Genomic DNA, 18,139 nt, shown 5'->3' with positions numbered 1-18,139 from the left:
TGTGAGCTGCAGTGTGTGTTGGGAATGGAACTGGGGTCATCTGAAAGAGGAGAAGAGCTCTTAACCCCTGACCCACCTCACCAGGTCCAGAGTGACATTCACGAGATGACTGTGCACTACTCCACCCAAGATTCAAATATCAAAGTAAATTTGTATCCTCAGAGAAAAATATTTTCAAAACAGTGAGCAAAAGCATGTGAAATGAAAGTAAGCACTTGGAGGAACTTTTAGAAAATACAACAATCTGGGCTGCATCATTTCGAAACTATCCCTTTAAGAAAGGATGAAGGGTTTTCACAGACTAAAGCAAACACTGTATCTTAACGGAGGGCAATGGGAAACCTGGGGCTTGTTTTAGAGACGCAGCGCATGGAAATATTCAATGTTCGTTTTCCTACAGTGATTCACAGTTTGGTTGTGGCGAGCACCTCTGCATGCATTTGTCTATTTAACACACTAACTTCCCTGTTACCCGTAGTTTAGACATGACTTCCTAGAATAGCCAGCCTGGAGAGATGAAATAATTTGTCCAAGGTTGACAGACTCCAGAATTCAAACCAAATGCATCCAAAGACTCTATTCTGTTAGTGTTAGGGCCCCTCACCACTGTTAAAGAAAAATGTCTCCTTTAGTCTCACGCTTTCCTTGTTTTCATACTATGTCTCTAAGAGACAGACCCTTAGGCTTCTGTTAATCATTTGATAATAGATTTCAACCACATTGAAACGGAGGGATTTTTGCCTTGTAAATACTTAAAACAATATGCGCTTGCATTTATTAAGTGTATTGATGCGCTAATGAGTGTGGGTAAAATAAAGTAACAGTCATCTTCTGCTGGCAAATGAAATGGTGGTTCACAATTATTCATCTAGGAAGTATGTGCTAAGTGCACAATGAGATCCCAGTGTACATGCTCTGGAGAGAATGTGGGGAAGTGGACAAGACTATCAAATACTGGTTACCAAAGGGAAGCAAAGAAACTCCCCTATGCTTTCATTGGAAATAAAAAACTTTACATCTTATTACATGACAGATTAGAACCTATTCATTTCTATATCTACTCAATAAAATCTATTTGTAAAATAAAAACTTGGTGTATATTCACTGTAAAAACATTGCCATTCAAGAACATCATGCACTTTGACTATGATCAGCCCATATTCCCTCTTGGTTCCCCTATCCCATTGTGCTTGTCCTCTTCTTCCTTTCCCTAGGTGGAATTGCTTCCACTTTAATACACACACACACGCACGCACACACACACTCACGCACGCGCGCGCGCACACACACACACATACATACACACACACAGAGACAGAGGCCATATATGAGAGAAAGTATGCAATATCTTTCTGAGTCTATTTTACTTATCAAAGAAATATTTGCATATCCATGTTTATTACAGCGTTATTTACAACAGCAAATCATACATTCATGTGCCTGTCAACAGATGAACAGGTAACAAAAACACTACACACACACACACACACACACACACACACACACACAGAGAGAGAGTTTTCGTCAGCCATAAAGAAGAATGAAATCATGCTGTTTGCAAGATAATGGATGGGTGTGTCTATCATGAGCATATGAGCCTTACTGGAAAACTGTTCTTGCTCTGCCTTGTTCACGCATGCTCGTCTCCTCTATGAGTGCAGAAAGTGAGCCATATTCCCACCCAGAGATTTACATAGTCATCAGCATTCACTCAGACTCAAGTCCTTAAGGACCTTTGAAGAGAAACTCAGTCTGGCTTCTTCATCTGTCACCTCACTCTCAAGACTTGTGGCTGCTAGGGCTCTCTTGCAATCCCATACAAATCAGAAAGCCAGAATTCAAATTTTGTGAATCCAGAAGGTAGAACCAGTTTGGTGTGAATGTACAGTGTGTTTGGAAGAGCTGATGGCTGGGCCAAACACTGTTAGAATGGGACTTTTTATTATTGAAACCGTGGACACGAGAACTGTGTGCCACTGAAAAGTACCACTTACCTAACTCAGAGTAAAATGTGTACCCGTGTCAGCCTAGCTGCTCTGAGAGCCCAGACATTCATACCCAACCCTAGGTGGCTTCTCGGGAATGGACAGCTGACATAAACTAGAGTATAAGAAATCCAATGCTCAGGGCTTCACACGTACCCATCACGGAGACATCGTATTCTATCAGCAGCGTTGCTTCTTGTCCACACTGTTTAAGGATGCTCATGGCTTCCGCATGCGTGGTTCCCAGAAGCCGAATTCCATCCACGCTGAGCAACCTGTCTCCGGGTTTGATGGTGCCTTCTCTAGGGACAACATAAAGGAACAGTCTTCATTAATTCAGTATAATGGAACTCGGCTTTAATAGCCACTTAGCCAGAGTCCTGCTTTCACGCACCCCGTGCCATCGTCCCTCCCATCTGCACTCCTCTCGGGTATCAGGAGTGACAGTGAGAGCGTGAAGAGGTAGCCCTGGACAGAAAAGCGCTGTAATACAAAAAACCAGTAATGAGAAAATAACTACCTATTAGCAAACAACCTGGTCACCCGGCAGTTAACTCTTGGAGGATGAAGGGGAGGGAGACACATTTTCCCCTCTTGTATAGGCTCTCTCTTGAAAGTCTAAAATTGATTTATTAGAGCCCGGGGAAATAGCATTCACCTATTTTCCCCAAAGTTAGGTTGAACAGAGAAGCCTTTTAATTTCATTCCATTTATCAGCAGTGAAGCCGAGTGGAAGACGGAACACTGGGGAGAAGTTTCCCAGTCTGTAAATTTCCCCACTGAGTTATGAGGCCATTTGCCAATCATTATGCCAATCCAACCTCACATGCCTTGGACGAGGTGGGCAAATTATATTCTCCCTGCTGTGACCACTGTCTTAAGGCACTAAGAGATGACAATTGAAGACGTTAGTGACGTCATGGAGGCAGGTCAGAGCAACCTCCGAGTCACTGTCTCTGCTTGCTGGAAGGAAGGGTCTGAGATGAAAAAGTCAAAAAGAGGTCTGACAAACATGGGACCTGAGAGAATAGAAATGACACCTACAATAAACATCTTTCATTTAGACAATTCTAGGCGTGTTGACTGGTTTCATATTTAGCGCTCTGGTTTCTCTGGATTCTAATTTCACTTGGCAATAATGTGTGCATTGCCCCTGGCATTCTTGTTAACCCAAACCATAAAGATTAACGAGGAATGTGTATACATTTATTTTCCTTTGAAAGAGCAGTCCCCAAGACAAGCATGAGAAAGGGAAAGGGTGGGACTCTCTGAGGCTTGTGTGTTGTCCTCTGCAAAGGCAGATGGATGCTAGCGCAGGCAAGAAGCCAATGTCTCCTCATTTTCTTATTTTCTATGAAATATAATCATCCCTAGAAGGGAGCCCACAGCATGAATCCTGGAAGAAAAACCTGAACATGTAGCCTAGTCCTTTTTTAATACCCATCTTAACTTAAAGTCTGCCTATGGCTTAGTTTGGTTAGCTGTAAGAAAATTAAAGTGCCTCATTTATAGGGTGGTTACTGTAAGTCTAGAATAAGACTATATTAACCAAATGGGTGATGTTCTTTCTGGAACATGCTTCATAAATAGTATTCATTGTGATGGTTTCTTTCCCAAAAGGTTAAAAAAAAAAAAAAAAACAAACCACCCTTGATTCTAAATGAATAGGCAGAAGCAACCTGTGTGTCTTCTTTCTACTCCTTAACAGCATCTGTGGAAGAAGATTTCCTCCATTATTCTGGCGCCCACTTTTGTCATCAGACAACCACACAGGCTCAAGCACCCTGACAGACAACTAGATTGCGAGTTTACTTGTGACCCAGCAAGGCTTATAAGAGACCACGTAAGAGCCTTTTCCATTCCAGTATCAATTTCTCCAGGAAGAGAAATCTCTAGAGATTGACACAATTTCTTCCATCTGACTAAATGTCAGTCCCCTGTGACGTCACAGGGTCACCATCATGAGGTGGTGCTACGGCCCAGGGATGATGCCGACGGTCAGAGTCATGGTACCACTGATTCTTCCCAAGATGGGAACACAACAGTGCTGAAGGACACAGGCCAAGGATCTGCCTTGAAAGAGCCTGGTGCTTTCTGAAAGTGCTTCTGTAGAGTCAGGCCCCCCAGATCTGCGAGGTAGCCGGTGTTGTCTGTGTCTACAGTGGAGGGAACTGAGCTCAGAACCAAGCACTTGCCGTGGAGGAAACACAGGACAGGTAGGGACTGGAGGCAAACCCTTATCTTCTCTGCGTCCACAACTCCAATTCTTTGAGCTTTTATATTCTCACATATGTACTTGATATATAGCTGCTACTATGAGACGTAACAGTCATTTTCTCTCGCAGAATCCTCAGCTGTCTCCTATGGATTTTGCATAACGATGCAGAAAAATGTAGTTTACCTGTCAGCAGGCCCTCCAGGACGAACACAGGTTATCACAACCGGACGGGACTTATTTCTATCATCATGCGCTCCCCCTATTTAAAAAACAAAACAAAACAAAACAAAGGAAGGCGGCTTAAAACTACTCTTGTTCCTTTTCAGAAGAAGCACTTACAAAGTGCCAGCTAAGACATGGCAGTGTATTTGTGTATATATGGAGGAAAACATGCAGCTTTCTCTCTGGAATGTGAAACCATTAAAAGGCATATTTACTTTAGGTAGGATGTTTCTGAAGTCACTGCCGCTCCACCTTTCAATAAATATAAACAGCTATCAGGATGGTATAAGACATTTGCCAACGGGAATGGCATGGGGTTCACTAATTGAAACTACGGGTCCAATGAGAATGTCTGCCCATCATAAACAATGGCCAGGTGTGAGCACCTTATGCAGAGCTCAGGCTATGATATACACGAGGAAGCATGTCTCTGACCATATATATATGTATTAGAAGAGACTCAAGAAAAGGATCAAGGGAAAAGAAGGAAGGGAGGGAGAAAAGAAGAAGGAAGGAAGGAAGAAAGGAAGGAAGGAAGGAAGGAAGGAAGGAAGGAAGGAAGGAAGGGAGTAAGAGAGGGAGGGAGGGAGGAAGAAAGGGAGGGAGGGAGGAAGGGAGGGAGGGAGGGAGGGAGGGAGGGAGGAAGGAAGGAAGGAAGGAAGGAAAAAAAGTGTGGTGGTACACACTTATCATTTCAGCACTTGGGAAGCTGAAGCAGGAGGAATCCTCCTAAGTATGGAATCAGCCTGGTCTTTGGGCTATGTAGAAAGTTTCAGGCTTGCCTGCACTACCGAATATGATCCTGCCTAGAACAAACCTAAGGGGTTTATAAATGGCCACTATCAAAATTATAGTGTTCAAAATATTCGGAGCTGATCTGGCATATTTTCCCCTACTGACTGCAAATGAGAAGTTAAGTTTTGCCTAAGGAAATTGTCTGTAGAGGCATTAGTAGAACTGTGCTGTAGAGCTTTGGATGGAAGGTAATCCACTGGAAATTTTCTTTTTGATTCGGGACCAGTTTATCCAACTTCCTTCACCCCATGCTCCCCAATCTGTGCTCATGGCCACCAGTAATGGAGCACTCACGAAGTGTAAGGTAGTCCACTCCACATCTGGACAAGGCAGAGGTTACAGCATTCTTTCTAATGGTCAGTAGGTGCCATCCAAGTCATACCTTGGTCCTTGTTATATAGACTAGATTATTAGCATATACGAATATTAGGTCTGGTTTCCTCCAAACAAGTTTTCCCCAAAGCTGACAGTGGTGGTCCTAGCCACTAGGCTCCTCTATCTAAGACTGAATATCTCCTATACTTCTATTCTTTATTTGACCCAAGTTCCGTATGTATTGTCATTCTGGGAGATCCTAGTCTCTAGTTTCCCAGTATCTGATAAATATGAAGGTCGTTATCATCTCTTTTCAATGAGTATGTGGTACAACAGACTGTAATTTCCCAAACTTGGCACAGGGGAGGCAAAGGAAAGGAATTCAGACCAAGAGGAAGATTAAGAAGCATTTTGATTGTTTTTGTTTGGTTTTCTGCAAAACATTCCTAAAAGGTACATTTGCTTTCCTACAACAGAACAGATTTAGAAAAGGATGCATGTTGAAACCAGTGAGAAACCTTCCCATGATTTTCTTGGACCCACACTTAAAGATGAAACACCAAATGCACTCTACTTGTGTTCCAAACTCCTTGATAGCTGACATTTCATCATCACTGAAGTAATCCGCTAAGTTTGTCATTCACTTAAGTTTTAGGAGTTTGGAGTTAACAACCTAAACTAGGCAACTCAGATCAGCGGTGCTCCCTGGTTATAATGACACACATTAGAATCCTTTGAAATGCTCTTACAAACATTAGTATCTGGGCTGGAAACGGAGCTCAGGGTAGGGGAGCTTAGCATGCATGAGACCTCAGGTTCAATATTTAGCCCCAGAAAAGCAAGCTAGTGCCAGGATCACAGCAGAGAATACACACAAACAACAAGCCTATGTGTCATAGCGAGCAGACCTCTTCATAGCTTTAAACTTGGGAATGTCTCCACTGTAAAAAGCAGGCTCGGCGACACGGTCCTTTTTAAAAACAGATTTCATTCTTTAAATTTCTTAAACTTTTAAGTTATTTTAGTTTGCACATGTGTGGATAGGTCAGAGGATAACTTAAAAGGGTCAATTCTTTCTTTTTACTATGGTTCAGGGGTTCCAGGGATCAAAGTCAGGTCATCAGGCTTGGTGGCAAGCACCGTTACCCATTAAGCCAACATTCTTGCTCAGAGACTCAGAGACTCAGAGACTGTTCTTTCATTCCAAGGAGGAACTCTCTAAAGTGGGACATGGAGGTCCCACTCTTTGTTCTATGGGAAGAATGTTCTAGTCTTTCTGGAACCAAGATTGTTTTTTTTTCAAACATCAGAAACAGAATTCCACCGATTGCTACAAAGATGCATGAGAACAGATGAGCAAGAAACTCTCCAGCACTGAAGGAACATGTTCAGTGTGCAGTATCCACTTCCTTCATGATTTATCAGTATTCCCACTGATCCAGATTGAACTCAAAATTGCAGCTATGCCAAAAAATATCAGATGTGCTACTATTTATCCATCATACTGTCTCACCGGGATTAGCTACTGACCCTCAATGGATGGGTTGAGGAGAGCAGAGAAACTTTCAGGGTGGGCCTCAAACTGATTTTAAAAATGCAAATTATGTAAAACTGCAAACCTTTATGTCTAACCAGCGTATCAAGGCAATTCCTAAAGTTTATACAAATGTGGCAGCCACCAGTTAAAACTGGTTCTTCTTTATGAAGACTTTAAAACAGAATAACGCCTATAAGCACACAAATTCAATAGAAGGACACTGAATGAATCATTCATGCCTTCTTTCCTGTATGAGGTACCTCCCATGTATCAGCTAGTATTACAGCCTCATAAACTGTTGAAATTCCAGAAAATTGTTAAAGGGATATTTTGGTGACATCACACCACCACGTGCCTGGAGACAGATGTGGCATTCAGTTGCATCTAGTCGCTTTATTTGGTAATGAGAAATTGTTATTGGCTTAAGTCTTGAATTAGCAGTTTGATTTGGTATTGATTACCTGTATAGTAATTAGTCATAAATTGTATGGCAGATGTAATCTTCGATGCTGTTTTTCAACAATTAGAATTTTTTGCATGTGTTTCGCAAGCACTTCCCTTTATGGTTAAACTGCCAACGGGAATTTATATTCATTATCTTTTAGCCTAACTATCTTATAGGGAGAGTTTTTACTATGTTATTTAATTATTTTTAAAAGAAATTTAAGAGTGGTTGTGGTTAGTAACCTGACCTTGGAGCCCATCATGAGTCTGAAACATAGGTTTTGGCCAGAGAAGTTTCATAACCAGAAAAATGTCATAACTGCTGAGCCAGCAGACACAATGAATTTCTAGTTTATCTTCCGCTTTACTCTGTCAGTGGAAGTTATCAACTTGTGTCTAAAATTCATTGCTCTTAATTCTTTGAGGTAGGGTCATTGTCTTATGACACCATAGCACTTACTGCTATTCTGACATGTAGATGCCTGCTTAAGTAAAGTTTTCATTGAGAGATGGGTTTGCTAAATGACTGGCCCAGATTAGAACTGAACATTCAGAGCTCAGCTAAAAAGAAAGGTTGTCCAAGTAAACACAGCTGTTTTAGTGTTTGATATATATATAGATATATATAGATATATATTTACTAAGATTAGTTACTAAGATGAGCAGTTAATATTAGTTTATGTTTTATAAATCATTTGGACAGAATTTTTCCTCTTGTAAAGTATAAAACGTTACAGATAACAGCAGTATCAACAGAAAAAAAAAATCCCCCCCAAAAGTGTAATGTTAAAATTTCTGATGCATACATAATTATTGAATCTCATTATCACACTATGGATTGAGAGCTGCTAATGTTGCAATAGTCTTTCAGGGGTGAAATCACTTATAAGAAAAACAAAATCATAAAAACCCAGAGTCATAGTCCAGAATTAATGAAGTCACCTGAACTCGTTAACATCAAGGCCATCCTGCCATGAGCTAGGTTGAGCTGACACTCTTGGGTATCCCAAGGACTAGGTCATCTTTGGTCCGATTTTTAGAAAGCTGCTGCAATAAAATTTATTCCCAAAGAAAGTAAATGTAAACAAAGTTGCTCGATCCTCCTGCATTAAATCAAGCCATACCTATCAGTCCTTTTGACTCAGTAATGCAGACCAGTTACAAAGACAAAGGAACACTGGAAAGTGCTAAGTCAGTGTGGTCACTGGGAACTGACCTGAGAACTGATCACTTCTCCTGGCTGCTTGCTCCGTATTATTGGGCTAAAACAAAGCCTGTCATTTGGAATTCATTCCATGCTTCTTCATTGTCTTATTTGTTTAAAGATAATTTCCCTCCTGGAAACATCAGGTTTTAAGGATACCTTCTGTATCTCCCCATAGATTTTAGCCTCCACCTACCTCGGATGACAAAACCGAAGGTGTTGCCTTCTTTGTGCAGAGTGACCTCCACTGTTCGGAACATAACACTCGATCCTTGTACAGCTGTGTATGGGAATGAGATGGAAAAGCATGAGGCTACGACTGTAATAAACATTCCTATTGTAATTTTTTTCAGTGTGATATAATAGGCTTGCAAGTTATGTTGCAAATAATTTATTTTGAAGAAAAGAGCAATAATTCCAATGAAGTCTGAGAAAAAAAGAACTGTGACGGCATTCAGAGACCATAAGTAGTTATGTGTATAAATGACCCATATTGTTCCAAGTAGAAGCAAACCTCATAGCTAATTCCTTTCCTTCTGGATAGACACATTCTAGATAGGGGGTGATGTTTATATTGCTTAAACTCTACAGAGCATGCAAGGCAATTTTCAACAAATACAAACATTTTCCTTTGTGAAATACAAAGGCGTTATGACTTCTGCCAAGCTTATGAAATAATTTCCGCCTTCACGTTTAGTTTCAAAGCTAGAATATGAAGCAAACTCATTCCTCCCGGATTATAATCAATGGATTGTTTGATGCAAATAGATGTTCTGACACGTAGACAGCTGTTCAATGAAGTTGCCAGAAGCCCAAACGCAGTGCAGAGAGCTAATGAAATCCTAAGTACATTCACGCTATGTCGACAGAGAAGACAAAGATCTGCTTAAACTTGTCTATTATCCCTGCATTCTGTTGCTTGCCCTTAAGTGCTCTCATTTCACAAGATAAAGCTGTACTGCCAAGTCTCAGTGTCTGATTACATTGAACGACACATGCAAGTATATGTCATGTTAAGGCATAGCCCCTAAAATACTTTGTGAAACTGCTTTTGGGACATAGTGAGTGACTCTGGTTGTATAATACACAATTGCTACATGAAAAACAAATCCCACCAAGTGGGTATTTTAACATGAGGACTGTGGGGATGATTTTGTTGGTGCACGGATGCGAACTTGTATGCTGTACAGAAGTAGATGGCTTTCAGTCCCTGAAAACACTGCACGAGGGATGTTGAAAAGGGTGGCACATGCTTATAATCACAGCACTTGGGAGGCTGAGGCAGGAGAATTTAGACAGAGGGGGTGAAAGGGCAATCTGGGCTACACAGTGAGATCCTATGTCAAAAAGGTATGATGATGTCTATAGTCATAATTCTCAGTAGCACATTTTATACTGTTACTTGATCTTAACATGGTTTTTTGTTTTTGTTTTTGTTTTTTTTTTTTACATAAAACTCTTCACAGAAAACCCGAGACTCCTAGGATGCTTGAATCATGTTGTGTTGCCTTTACTGTGGTGTGGAACAGACACACTTGTATATTTTTGTTTTTATTTTCTGTGCATAACAAGTGACTTGAGCTATTTGGCACTTTATTATAAAATAAGCCTGGGCCACATGTTTTTACCCAGACCCAGGCTACTATGAATAACATAATTATATTTTAGGTGGGTCAGGCTGAGATGTTCATTGGGGGCTGGATTATAAAATCATCCTGACTTCACAATCGTTTCGACTCTAGATGGGTTTCTTAAGACTTAACTCCATCCAAACTCCAGGAACATCTGCATATAGACACGTTTAAAGAACCAATAAAAATTACCCTCTTCTTGCCATTTGTACAACTAGCCAGTTGCTTAAAAGAAGCATTAAGTGTTGTTATTTTTAATGATCAGAAATGCTAAACCCTCAAAGGGATTCTGTAGGAACCAGTATGAAATCTACACCTTCAAATTCACAGAATTAGGCTGGTACACAAAGTTGCTCTGCAGACTACCAGGCTGGGGCACAAAGGACAGGAAAAACCCGGATACGCTGAGAAGCAGCACAAACGTCTGGCTGGACAAATGTTTGCTATGTGGCTGATTTAATTGAATGTCATCTTCTGGCTATCAAGGGACTCCCAGTTTACCCTAATCAACTAGGAGCTGTGCATACAAACAGACCAAAGAGTTGAGGGATCGTTTTAATTAAATGAAGAACAAAACTGGGCTCAAGCTAAATGATTTCTTATTTCCACAAGCCAACAAGCCACTTGAAGGATACGACATTTTCACTTTCAGGGTGAGGAAGGCAAAGACGTGGCAAGAAATAGCTGATGGACCATCTACTCTGTGCCCCAGAACTCAGCAAAGTGGTTTGCAAATATTAGTTAATTTACTCATTGAATCATCTTTTAATTATACGCAACCAAATTCCAGCTCTGGGCCACCTGTGCTCCTTGGCTGGCTATCTGTTCTGGGAATATGAAGTGCTAGAATTTTAATTTTGTTTTGGCTTTCTGTAGCTGACCACAGAATTCTTAAGAGTCAAATCTGGTTCATATGAAGACTTTGAGACTACCCACAGCTTCCGACTACCATCAGGCTACTCTCCATCGTTTGCAATGGTAACTGTTATCGTTGGCAACATTTTAACATAACTAACAAACCATGTCGAATCTTTCCAGTTTTTATTCACACCACTGGCCCTTGCTGATTTCCTTTTTTTTTTTTTACACTCAATATTAGCATCCTAATTATTAATTTTTAATATTAGCATCCGTGGTAGCAACCACAGGAATGTGATTCATTATTCCACAGACAGGTAATGAAGGCGCTTAGCCAAAGGATCACAGGGCCAGGTAAAAGGTCTCCTTGATACCCCAGTTCCTTGTTTCTAACTGAATTTTCATGTGTTTCATATATTCTGGCTCCAAGCCAAACACTCCGCCCTCCTCCCTGTCACCATCTCTACTGGAGAACAGGAGTTGAATTGTTTCCTACTTTATCTGGTCCCCTTGCCCAGAGTGTCTGGCTGGGTCCCTATGGGGATAGGGGATGAAATCAGAGGCCAGAAATGCACTCAAGGGGGTGGGGCTATCCTCTTTCCCTCTGCTACAGGGGGGCTCTGTGGAGCATTGCTCTGGTAGACTCAACCCCAGAAATCTCCAAAGGCTCCTCCTTCTCCTTCCCCACTCCCACCAAGATGACCACAGGGTCCAAACGAGATGGCTCCACAGTGATATGCTTTCACACACAATATCTGAGGGAAGAAAGGATCCCTTCTGTTGGACAGCTGGTCTGACTCAGCTGATGATGCAATGGGCACTAAACAGACCCGACAGATTTCTCTCTTTAATTATTAAATAGGGAAAATCTGTAGCTCTGAAGTTTAAATGGAAGCACCATTTAAGTAAATAAAATGTCCCCAAATTACATTCTAATTTTTTTTACGCCCATGATAAAATGTTAAGTGTCAATTGAAAATGGCCCAGAATTAGTTAGCATTTCAAAACTCCACTGGGGTCCTGTGGACAGAAGGCACTTTGTGGATCAATGTTTAATGCATAAACGCCTGAGATACATTTTGCTTATATTCCCCCCCAAGTAGTTCTGAGAGTAGTCACAGAAGTTTCCTCTTAAATTGAAGGATGGAACACAGGTAGATTCCATAAAGAAATGAAATCTTAGGAAAGATAAATAGATTGCCCAAGGTCAAATTTTATTTTATTTTTCTCTCAAAGACACACACTTCCTTCCTGTTTTGTTTGGTTGTTTTTTTTTTTTTTTTTTTTTTTTTTTCCTCATCTCGCAGACAGCTGAGATCTGGGTGTGTGGCTGTTGATATTGAGGGAGTAGGCAGACAGCAGCTTGGGTAGGCCTCGGGTAGCTGCTGCGATGGCCTGGTTAGTTTGACTGGTATAAGTATATGAATGGCTTGTTGATGCCTTCCACCTTTCTGAACTCCCAGGTCTTAATAATTTCCCCAACATAAGAAAAATAGACAGAGATCATCCTTGGCAGATCGGCCTCTTCCAGCTGAACTGTATCATGGAAGATACATTGCTGTTTAAAAGCATATTTGCTCTTTGCCTGTCAGCCTTATTGCACAGAGAAGACAAATCTATTTAAGTACCGAGTCTCAATAGACTTAACTCCTAAACATGTCTGATCTCCGCTCTCTCCTCTTTATTTAACTCTACAGATGCTGTAGGGTACGCAGATATCATCTCTCTTGGAAAGCAGTAACAGCCTCAGGCAAAGAGGTTTGGATATTCGCCTAGTTTCTAAAATGACACCTTAACACACTGTGGTCTGATCATGCAGTTTTAAAAGCTGTCAAGATTCATCATGCACATCTTCCATGGGGCTGCACCATTTGATCTATCTATCTATCTATCTATCTATCTATCTATCTATCTATCTATCTATTTTGCCTTGCAGGCTACCTCCCTATCCTGGGTTTCCTTGTCTTTACTTTGTGCTCCAACAAGTCCATCTGCGGCCCAGCCTGTGCAGGCCACTGTATCTTCCTATTCTCTTGATGGACCCTGTGCCCAGACCGTTCCTTTTCCTATTCAGTCTGTCCCATCCCTTTCCATTCTCCTCCAAATCCCCAGCTCTGAGTCACCCACAAGCCTGAACAAATCGCCACTCTGGGACTTACCCTAAACCCTATCATGCGTTCCTTTAGGAAGGGAATGTGTTTTACTGATACACACCCAGTGGAAGGTTAACCTATCAATGGGAGCCACATCTCTATAGAGCTGGTTTTCTTAACTCCTGGCCAGCGCTTTGAGATAATGATTTAAAGGCAAATTGACTTTTCATAACGTTAAAGAAACCACGGTGCCTTATAACGGCAATGCTAATAATGGCTAATATTTGCCAAGTATGCAACAGTGGCCTAAGTATGTGACCACACTACTGAATCCCTGCAGAGTACGCCCAGCAATGATTATAGCCATTTACAGGTGGACATTCCTAGGCTCGGAGAACTGAACATAGCCCAGGTATTTTAATCTGGTCCCCGAGTCTCAAATACCTTCTGCATTATCACGATCTCGATTTCCATCGAAACAGCTTGTTCACACTTTCCTTAATATTTCTGTGTACATGGCGAACCAAGTCTCAAATGTAATATTCAAACAACCTTTCCCCAATGAGTCAGCCCTCCCTGTAATCTTGCCTAGCTCCACTAATGGCAGCTGTATCATTCCAGTTGCTCAGGCTCAAAACCTTGGCGTGACCCCTGCCTCCATCTTTGCACAGCCTGCCTCAGGTTCATTGGCAAACCCATATTGCTTCCATTTCTTACCTGGATCACGGTAGTCTCCCACTTTGCTTCCCTACCTTTACCTCTGCCCCGCCCATTGCTTCTGTCTGCTTCTGTCTGCCCAGCAGCCACAAAACAGTTGGAAAGGTGAGACCATGTTTGACCTCTTTTAGAGGCCAGAGTTCTGGAATCAGTCAGAGCACAGCAAAAGGCCCTCCCAGTGGCTCACCAGGTCACCCCATCCCTTGGATTTCTGACCTTGTCTCTTAATTTTCTCCCTGCTTATTCTATTTTAACTACACTGTTCTCGAAGCTTCTAGAAGAACCACGGGTATTGGCTTGCCTTCTGCTCTCATTGCTGACTGCTTTAGCTGCGTGGAGCTTTCTCATCAGAAGTTCATACAGCTGCCTCCCTCACTGCCTTCAAGCTCTGCATCCGTGTCGCCTTCTCAAAGACTGCTCCTAATGTCCTTACTAAAGACCGTGGTGCTGTTCCAGTCCTACCCCACCCCACTCATTATTTCTGATTTACTTCCCTCATTTTTTCCCTATCCCATTTGATATAACATAGTTACCGTGGCTTTTGCTAAATACTGCCTTACGCTTGCGGATTGCAATCTCCACTGATGTGCCCCATGCTCCTAGGACACAGTCATGGCTGGAGCAGAATAAATAATTATGAGCTAATTACCAAGCATAGATTATCACTAATATTCATCATAATTTAAGCTCTCACTGGGAGGAAGAAGTAAAGAGGGGCACATCCCTGGGAACAGCTCATCAGGGGAGACGGGAAGTTTGAACCTAGCTCAAATGCAAGGCAGCCACAGCACACGGCCGAAGCCATACCCCAGGAGACGAGCAAAGGGCCTTCCGAGGCAGACAGGCTGGGTTCAAATGCTCTGTGTCCTACTAATGTGAGAAAGCTTTGTCTTATGTCTTCAATGAATGAGAAGAACAATTATATTTGTCTGCCTTGTAGTTTTAACTGGTTGATCAATAGATCATGTATATAATCTATTGATTATATATATATAGATCTCTATCTAGCTATCTATCTCTATTATCTATCCATCTATCTATCTCTCTATCATCTATCATCTGTGTCTATCTATCTATCAATTATCTACCTTTCTATCTAACTATCACAGACTTATTAAGAACTTGTAGAATGCCAGGCAATGTTCCAATATTTAACAAATACTCAGTCACCTCTCATGGCAACCAGTGACCCACTGTTTGCAGATGGCGACACTGAGACATGGAGCTTAAGAAACTTTTTCCAAGACACGGAGCTACTACAAGTGAAGCTGGTCTTTGAGCCCATCTGGCCCGATATCAAAGTTCCTTTCCGATCTGTCCCCGTCCTCGTGGTGAGGGCAACGTGAATGAATGCCGATGCCGTTATAACGTCAGGCACTTAGCATGTTCTCAAAATCTGTCCACTGCGCTTATTATCATTGCTTAATAATAATTAGACGTGATATTACTGTTTTATGGATTTTTTATGGGCTTAACCTCGGAAGAGTCAAGGTAAAGCATGCGAAGCTTCTCCTAAATCTCAGCACAATATTTAGACAGCGCTGAAGGCATGGGCTTTTAAAATTATATTGACTATTTATTGAGATAGCTTAAGCGGCAAAAAAGGTTCACTGGTCGCTTCAGTAGAACGTGACTCCTTCAGTGTTGACTGAGTGTTTCTCAGTTTTCTCTGAAGAGACTACATGTCTCCCACTTCAAGTCACTTTGAAACATGTCCCCCTCTGCTGTAGTAAGGCTGACGTCAGAGCCGACAGAGCAGGAGGCCTGGAGCGGTGGGAAGCGCTGGGTTCTCGTTACTTACAGACAGGGGGAAGCTCGTACTCCACCTCCAGGACCACTCTTTCCCCGACGTTTTTCAGCAGGCTGATGATTTCATCGTGGCGGAATTTGGCCAGGTTGATCCCATTCACCGCTTTGATGTAGTCACCCACATCCAGCTGGTCACTTCTGCAAAACAGGCCATGTCACTACAGCGGGCACATCCTTCCCAAAGGCCACCCGACTATGCTTCTCGTGTTCCCTCATCTAGATTAACGTGTTAACATAGCGAACACCCTGCTACTTAGGCTGTGGTAGGATCCCACAGGAAGGAGCGTGGCTGAGTCTGGGTGGGATACTGTGGGGGTGGGGCTAACCTACTCACTGGCCTGTTACATTTTGGCACTTCTCCTTTGGTGTGCTACTATCTCTGATTGTCGCTCAAACATTTTACCTCTTTTGTGTTTAATATACCCTAAAAGCAAAACTTAAATACATCACACACAGACACACACACACACACACACATATAGCTGCTTGCCCCCCAGGGTTGCTTCTGTAGGGAAGGACCCTGGTACTGGACACTCCAAACCTCCTCCCCCTTTCCTTCTTACTTTTATTGCCTGCCTTTGGACAATTCATAGCTTTTAATGTCCTTATTGGAAGCGGGATCAGAGTCAGAGCCAAGGAAATTAGTCAGCATATTTTGTTTCTTATTGTTTGCTTAAAAAAAAAAACACTCGAATTGCCTATTACTGAACAGGACTGATAAGAATAATATTGTGGAAGAAAAAATTACAGAGATAGCCTTGAATTTCAGTATCATCACCATCACCCCTCATAAAACTCCTCTTTTCTGGGCTTTACTAGACAGGCTTCCAAATTGAGAGTAGGCAGCAGGACCGGTGGCAGGAGGAAAAATGTATGCCACTGGACACACGGACAAAGTGTGAGCTTCCTGCTCCGGATGTCCCCTGGGAGACCTCTTAAGTCCTGGTGGGAAGGAAAGCCAGTAGGAAAGGGAACATTTTCCCTGGATACTTGGAGTCGAGCCTCCTGCTCCTCTTCATTTGCCAGCTCACATATTAGGGAGTATTGGCTCCACGTTTAGTAGATCTGAACGACACCTTCCAACTGCGGGCCCATTTGCTAATGATGGGTGCAGTCAGCCCTTAATCAATCCTGTAGGAATTAAACCTGTGAGAGCTGAGTTACTCCCGAGGTGACACAAAACTCCCCAGTGCTTCAGCCCAGTGCAGCCAAGCCAATGGCACAACAGGGGAATGGTTTCTGAAGCATGCCCACTGTGCTTCTGCAGGGGAAATGCTGCTTGGCACAGGACAGCTGTCATTTATTTATCAGTGACCTTTTCTGATGAGCTCTAATTTTCTCAACTAATTATACCCTTGTTCCTTCCCTTCCCCCGGGTTTCCCCACGAGGCAGTTACCTGGCAGCAATTCCTCCCTGCCGCAGGTTGGATACTCTTGGCTTGCCATCTTTATCAATTCCTCCCGATACCGTCAGACCAAGAGTGGTTCCCTCCTTCTTCATCAGCTCCACCACGGTGGAGCCCTTGAATTCCTCTGTAAAAGAGAAGCATTCAGCCCATTAAATGAGAGCTGGTCCAGAGCTGCTAGCTATGTGGCAAAGTGACTCCACTTCCCGCATTTCCCCCACGTTCTCATTGATGAGCAAAGACCTCAGCTTGCATTGCAATTGCATCTCGTGATGTTGGGAGGGCAGACGGTGCTGAGGAGTGCGGACGGTACTGAGAAAGGCAGTCTAGGTAGGAGAGGCGATTAAGCCCATGCCAGTGGACTAGTCCACTCTGCCATCACAATAAATAGTCTCAATTCTCTTAGATATCGATGACAGTGTTCACCCTGGGGGTTTCTGCCACTCTCTAGAGACTTCGTTTTCTATTCTTGTAACTCAAAATACATCAGGACCTTGCCAGGCAAGGAAGAGCAAAATTTTAAATAATCATGCAAAAGTATAAAAACATGGCAGCCAACTCACTGTCCACTGGGCATCCCAGCTTAGGAAGCTAACTGCCAGAAGAGTGTTCTCCATAGCTACTATCAACACTGGCTCATTCTTAAAAACCAAAGTACCCCTGGTCAGGTGACAGGTCCTGTCGTTTCCTGGACAATATGTCATAGCACAGCAATACAGCATTGGTCGTCAGGATTTGGGGGTAACTGCCATAAAACTTTGACTATGAAGGTTACAGGGTTATTAGAGCCCATCAGTTTTGTGGAAATAATATCTACACACCAACCAGGAACTCAAATGTTTGGATTTTAGCCAGGGTAGAAGGTAAGATGACTTTAAGAATACACCTCTTTTAGGGAATAAGAA

The 18,139-nt window shown here is 42.4% G+C and overlaps 1 protein-coding gene across 16 annotated transcripts in view; it reads right to left on the bottom strand.

Annotated features, from left to right (window-relative positions):
- Grip1 (glutamate receptor interacting protein 1) overlaps positions 1 to 18,139 on the bottom strand; it is a 636,231-nt gene that overhangs the window by 138,141 nt on the left and 479,951 nt on the right. For all 16 annotated transcript variants that reach the window (XM_076920329.1, XM_076920326.1, XM_076920333.1 and 13 more), the window contains 5 exons: positions 17,226 to 17,361; positions 15,821 to 15,966; positions 8,917 to 9,000; positions 4,387 to 4,462; positions 2,142 to 2,287 (listed from right to left, as the gene is read on the bottom strand). In XM_076920329.1, the coding sequence (XP_076776444.1) occupies positions 2,142 to 2,287; positions 4,387 to 4,462; positions 8,917 to 9,000; positions 15,821 to 15,966; positions 17,226 to 17,361 (588 nt within the window). The remainder of the gene's footprint in view (positions 1 to 2,141; positions 2,288 to 4,386; positions 4,463 to 8,916; positions 9,001 to 15,820; positions 15,967 to 17,225; positions 17,362 to 18,139) is intronic.

This window comes from Arvicanthis niloticus, chromosome 22, assembly GCF_011762505.2.
Source record: "Arvicanthis niloticus isolate mArvNil1 chromosome 22, mArvNil1.pat.X, whole genome shotgun sequence".
Classification (NCBI taxonomy): Eukaryota; Metazoa; Chordata; class Mammalia; order Rodentia; family Muridae; genus Arvicanthis; species Arvicanthis niloticus.
This window is presented reverse-complemented; position numbering and strand designations above follow the sequence as displayed.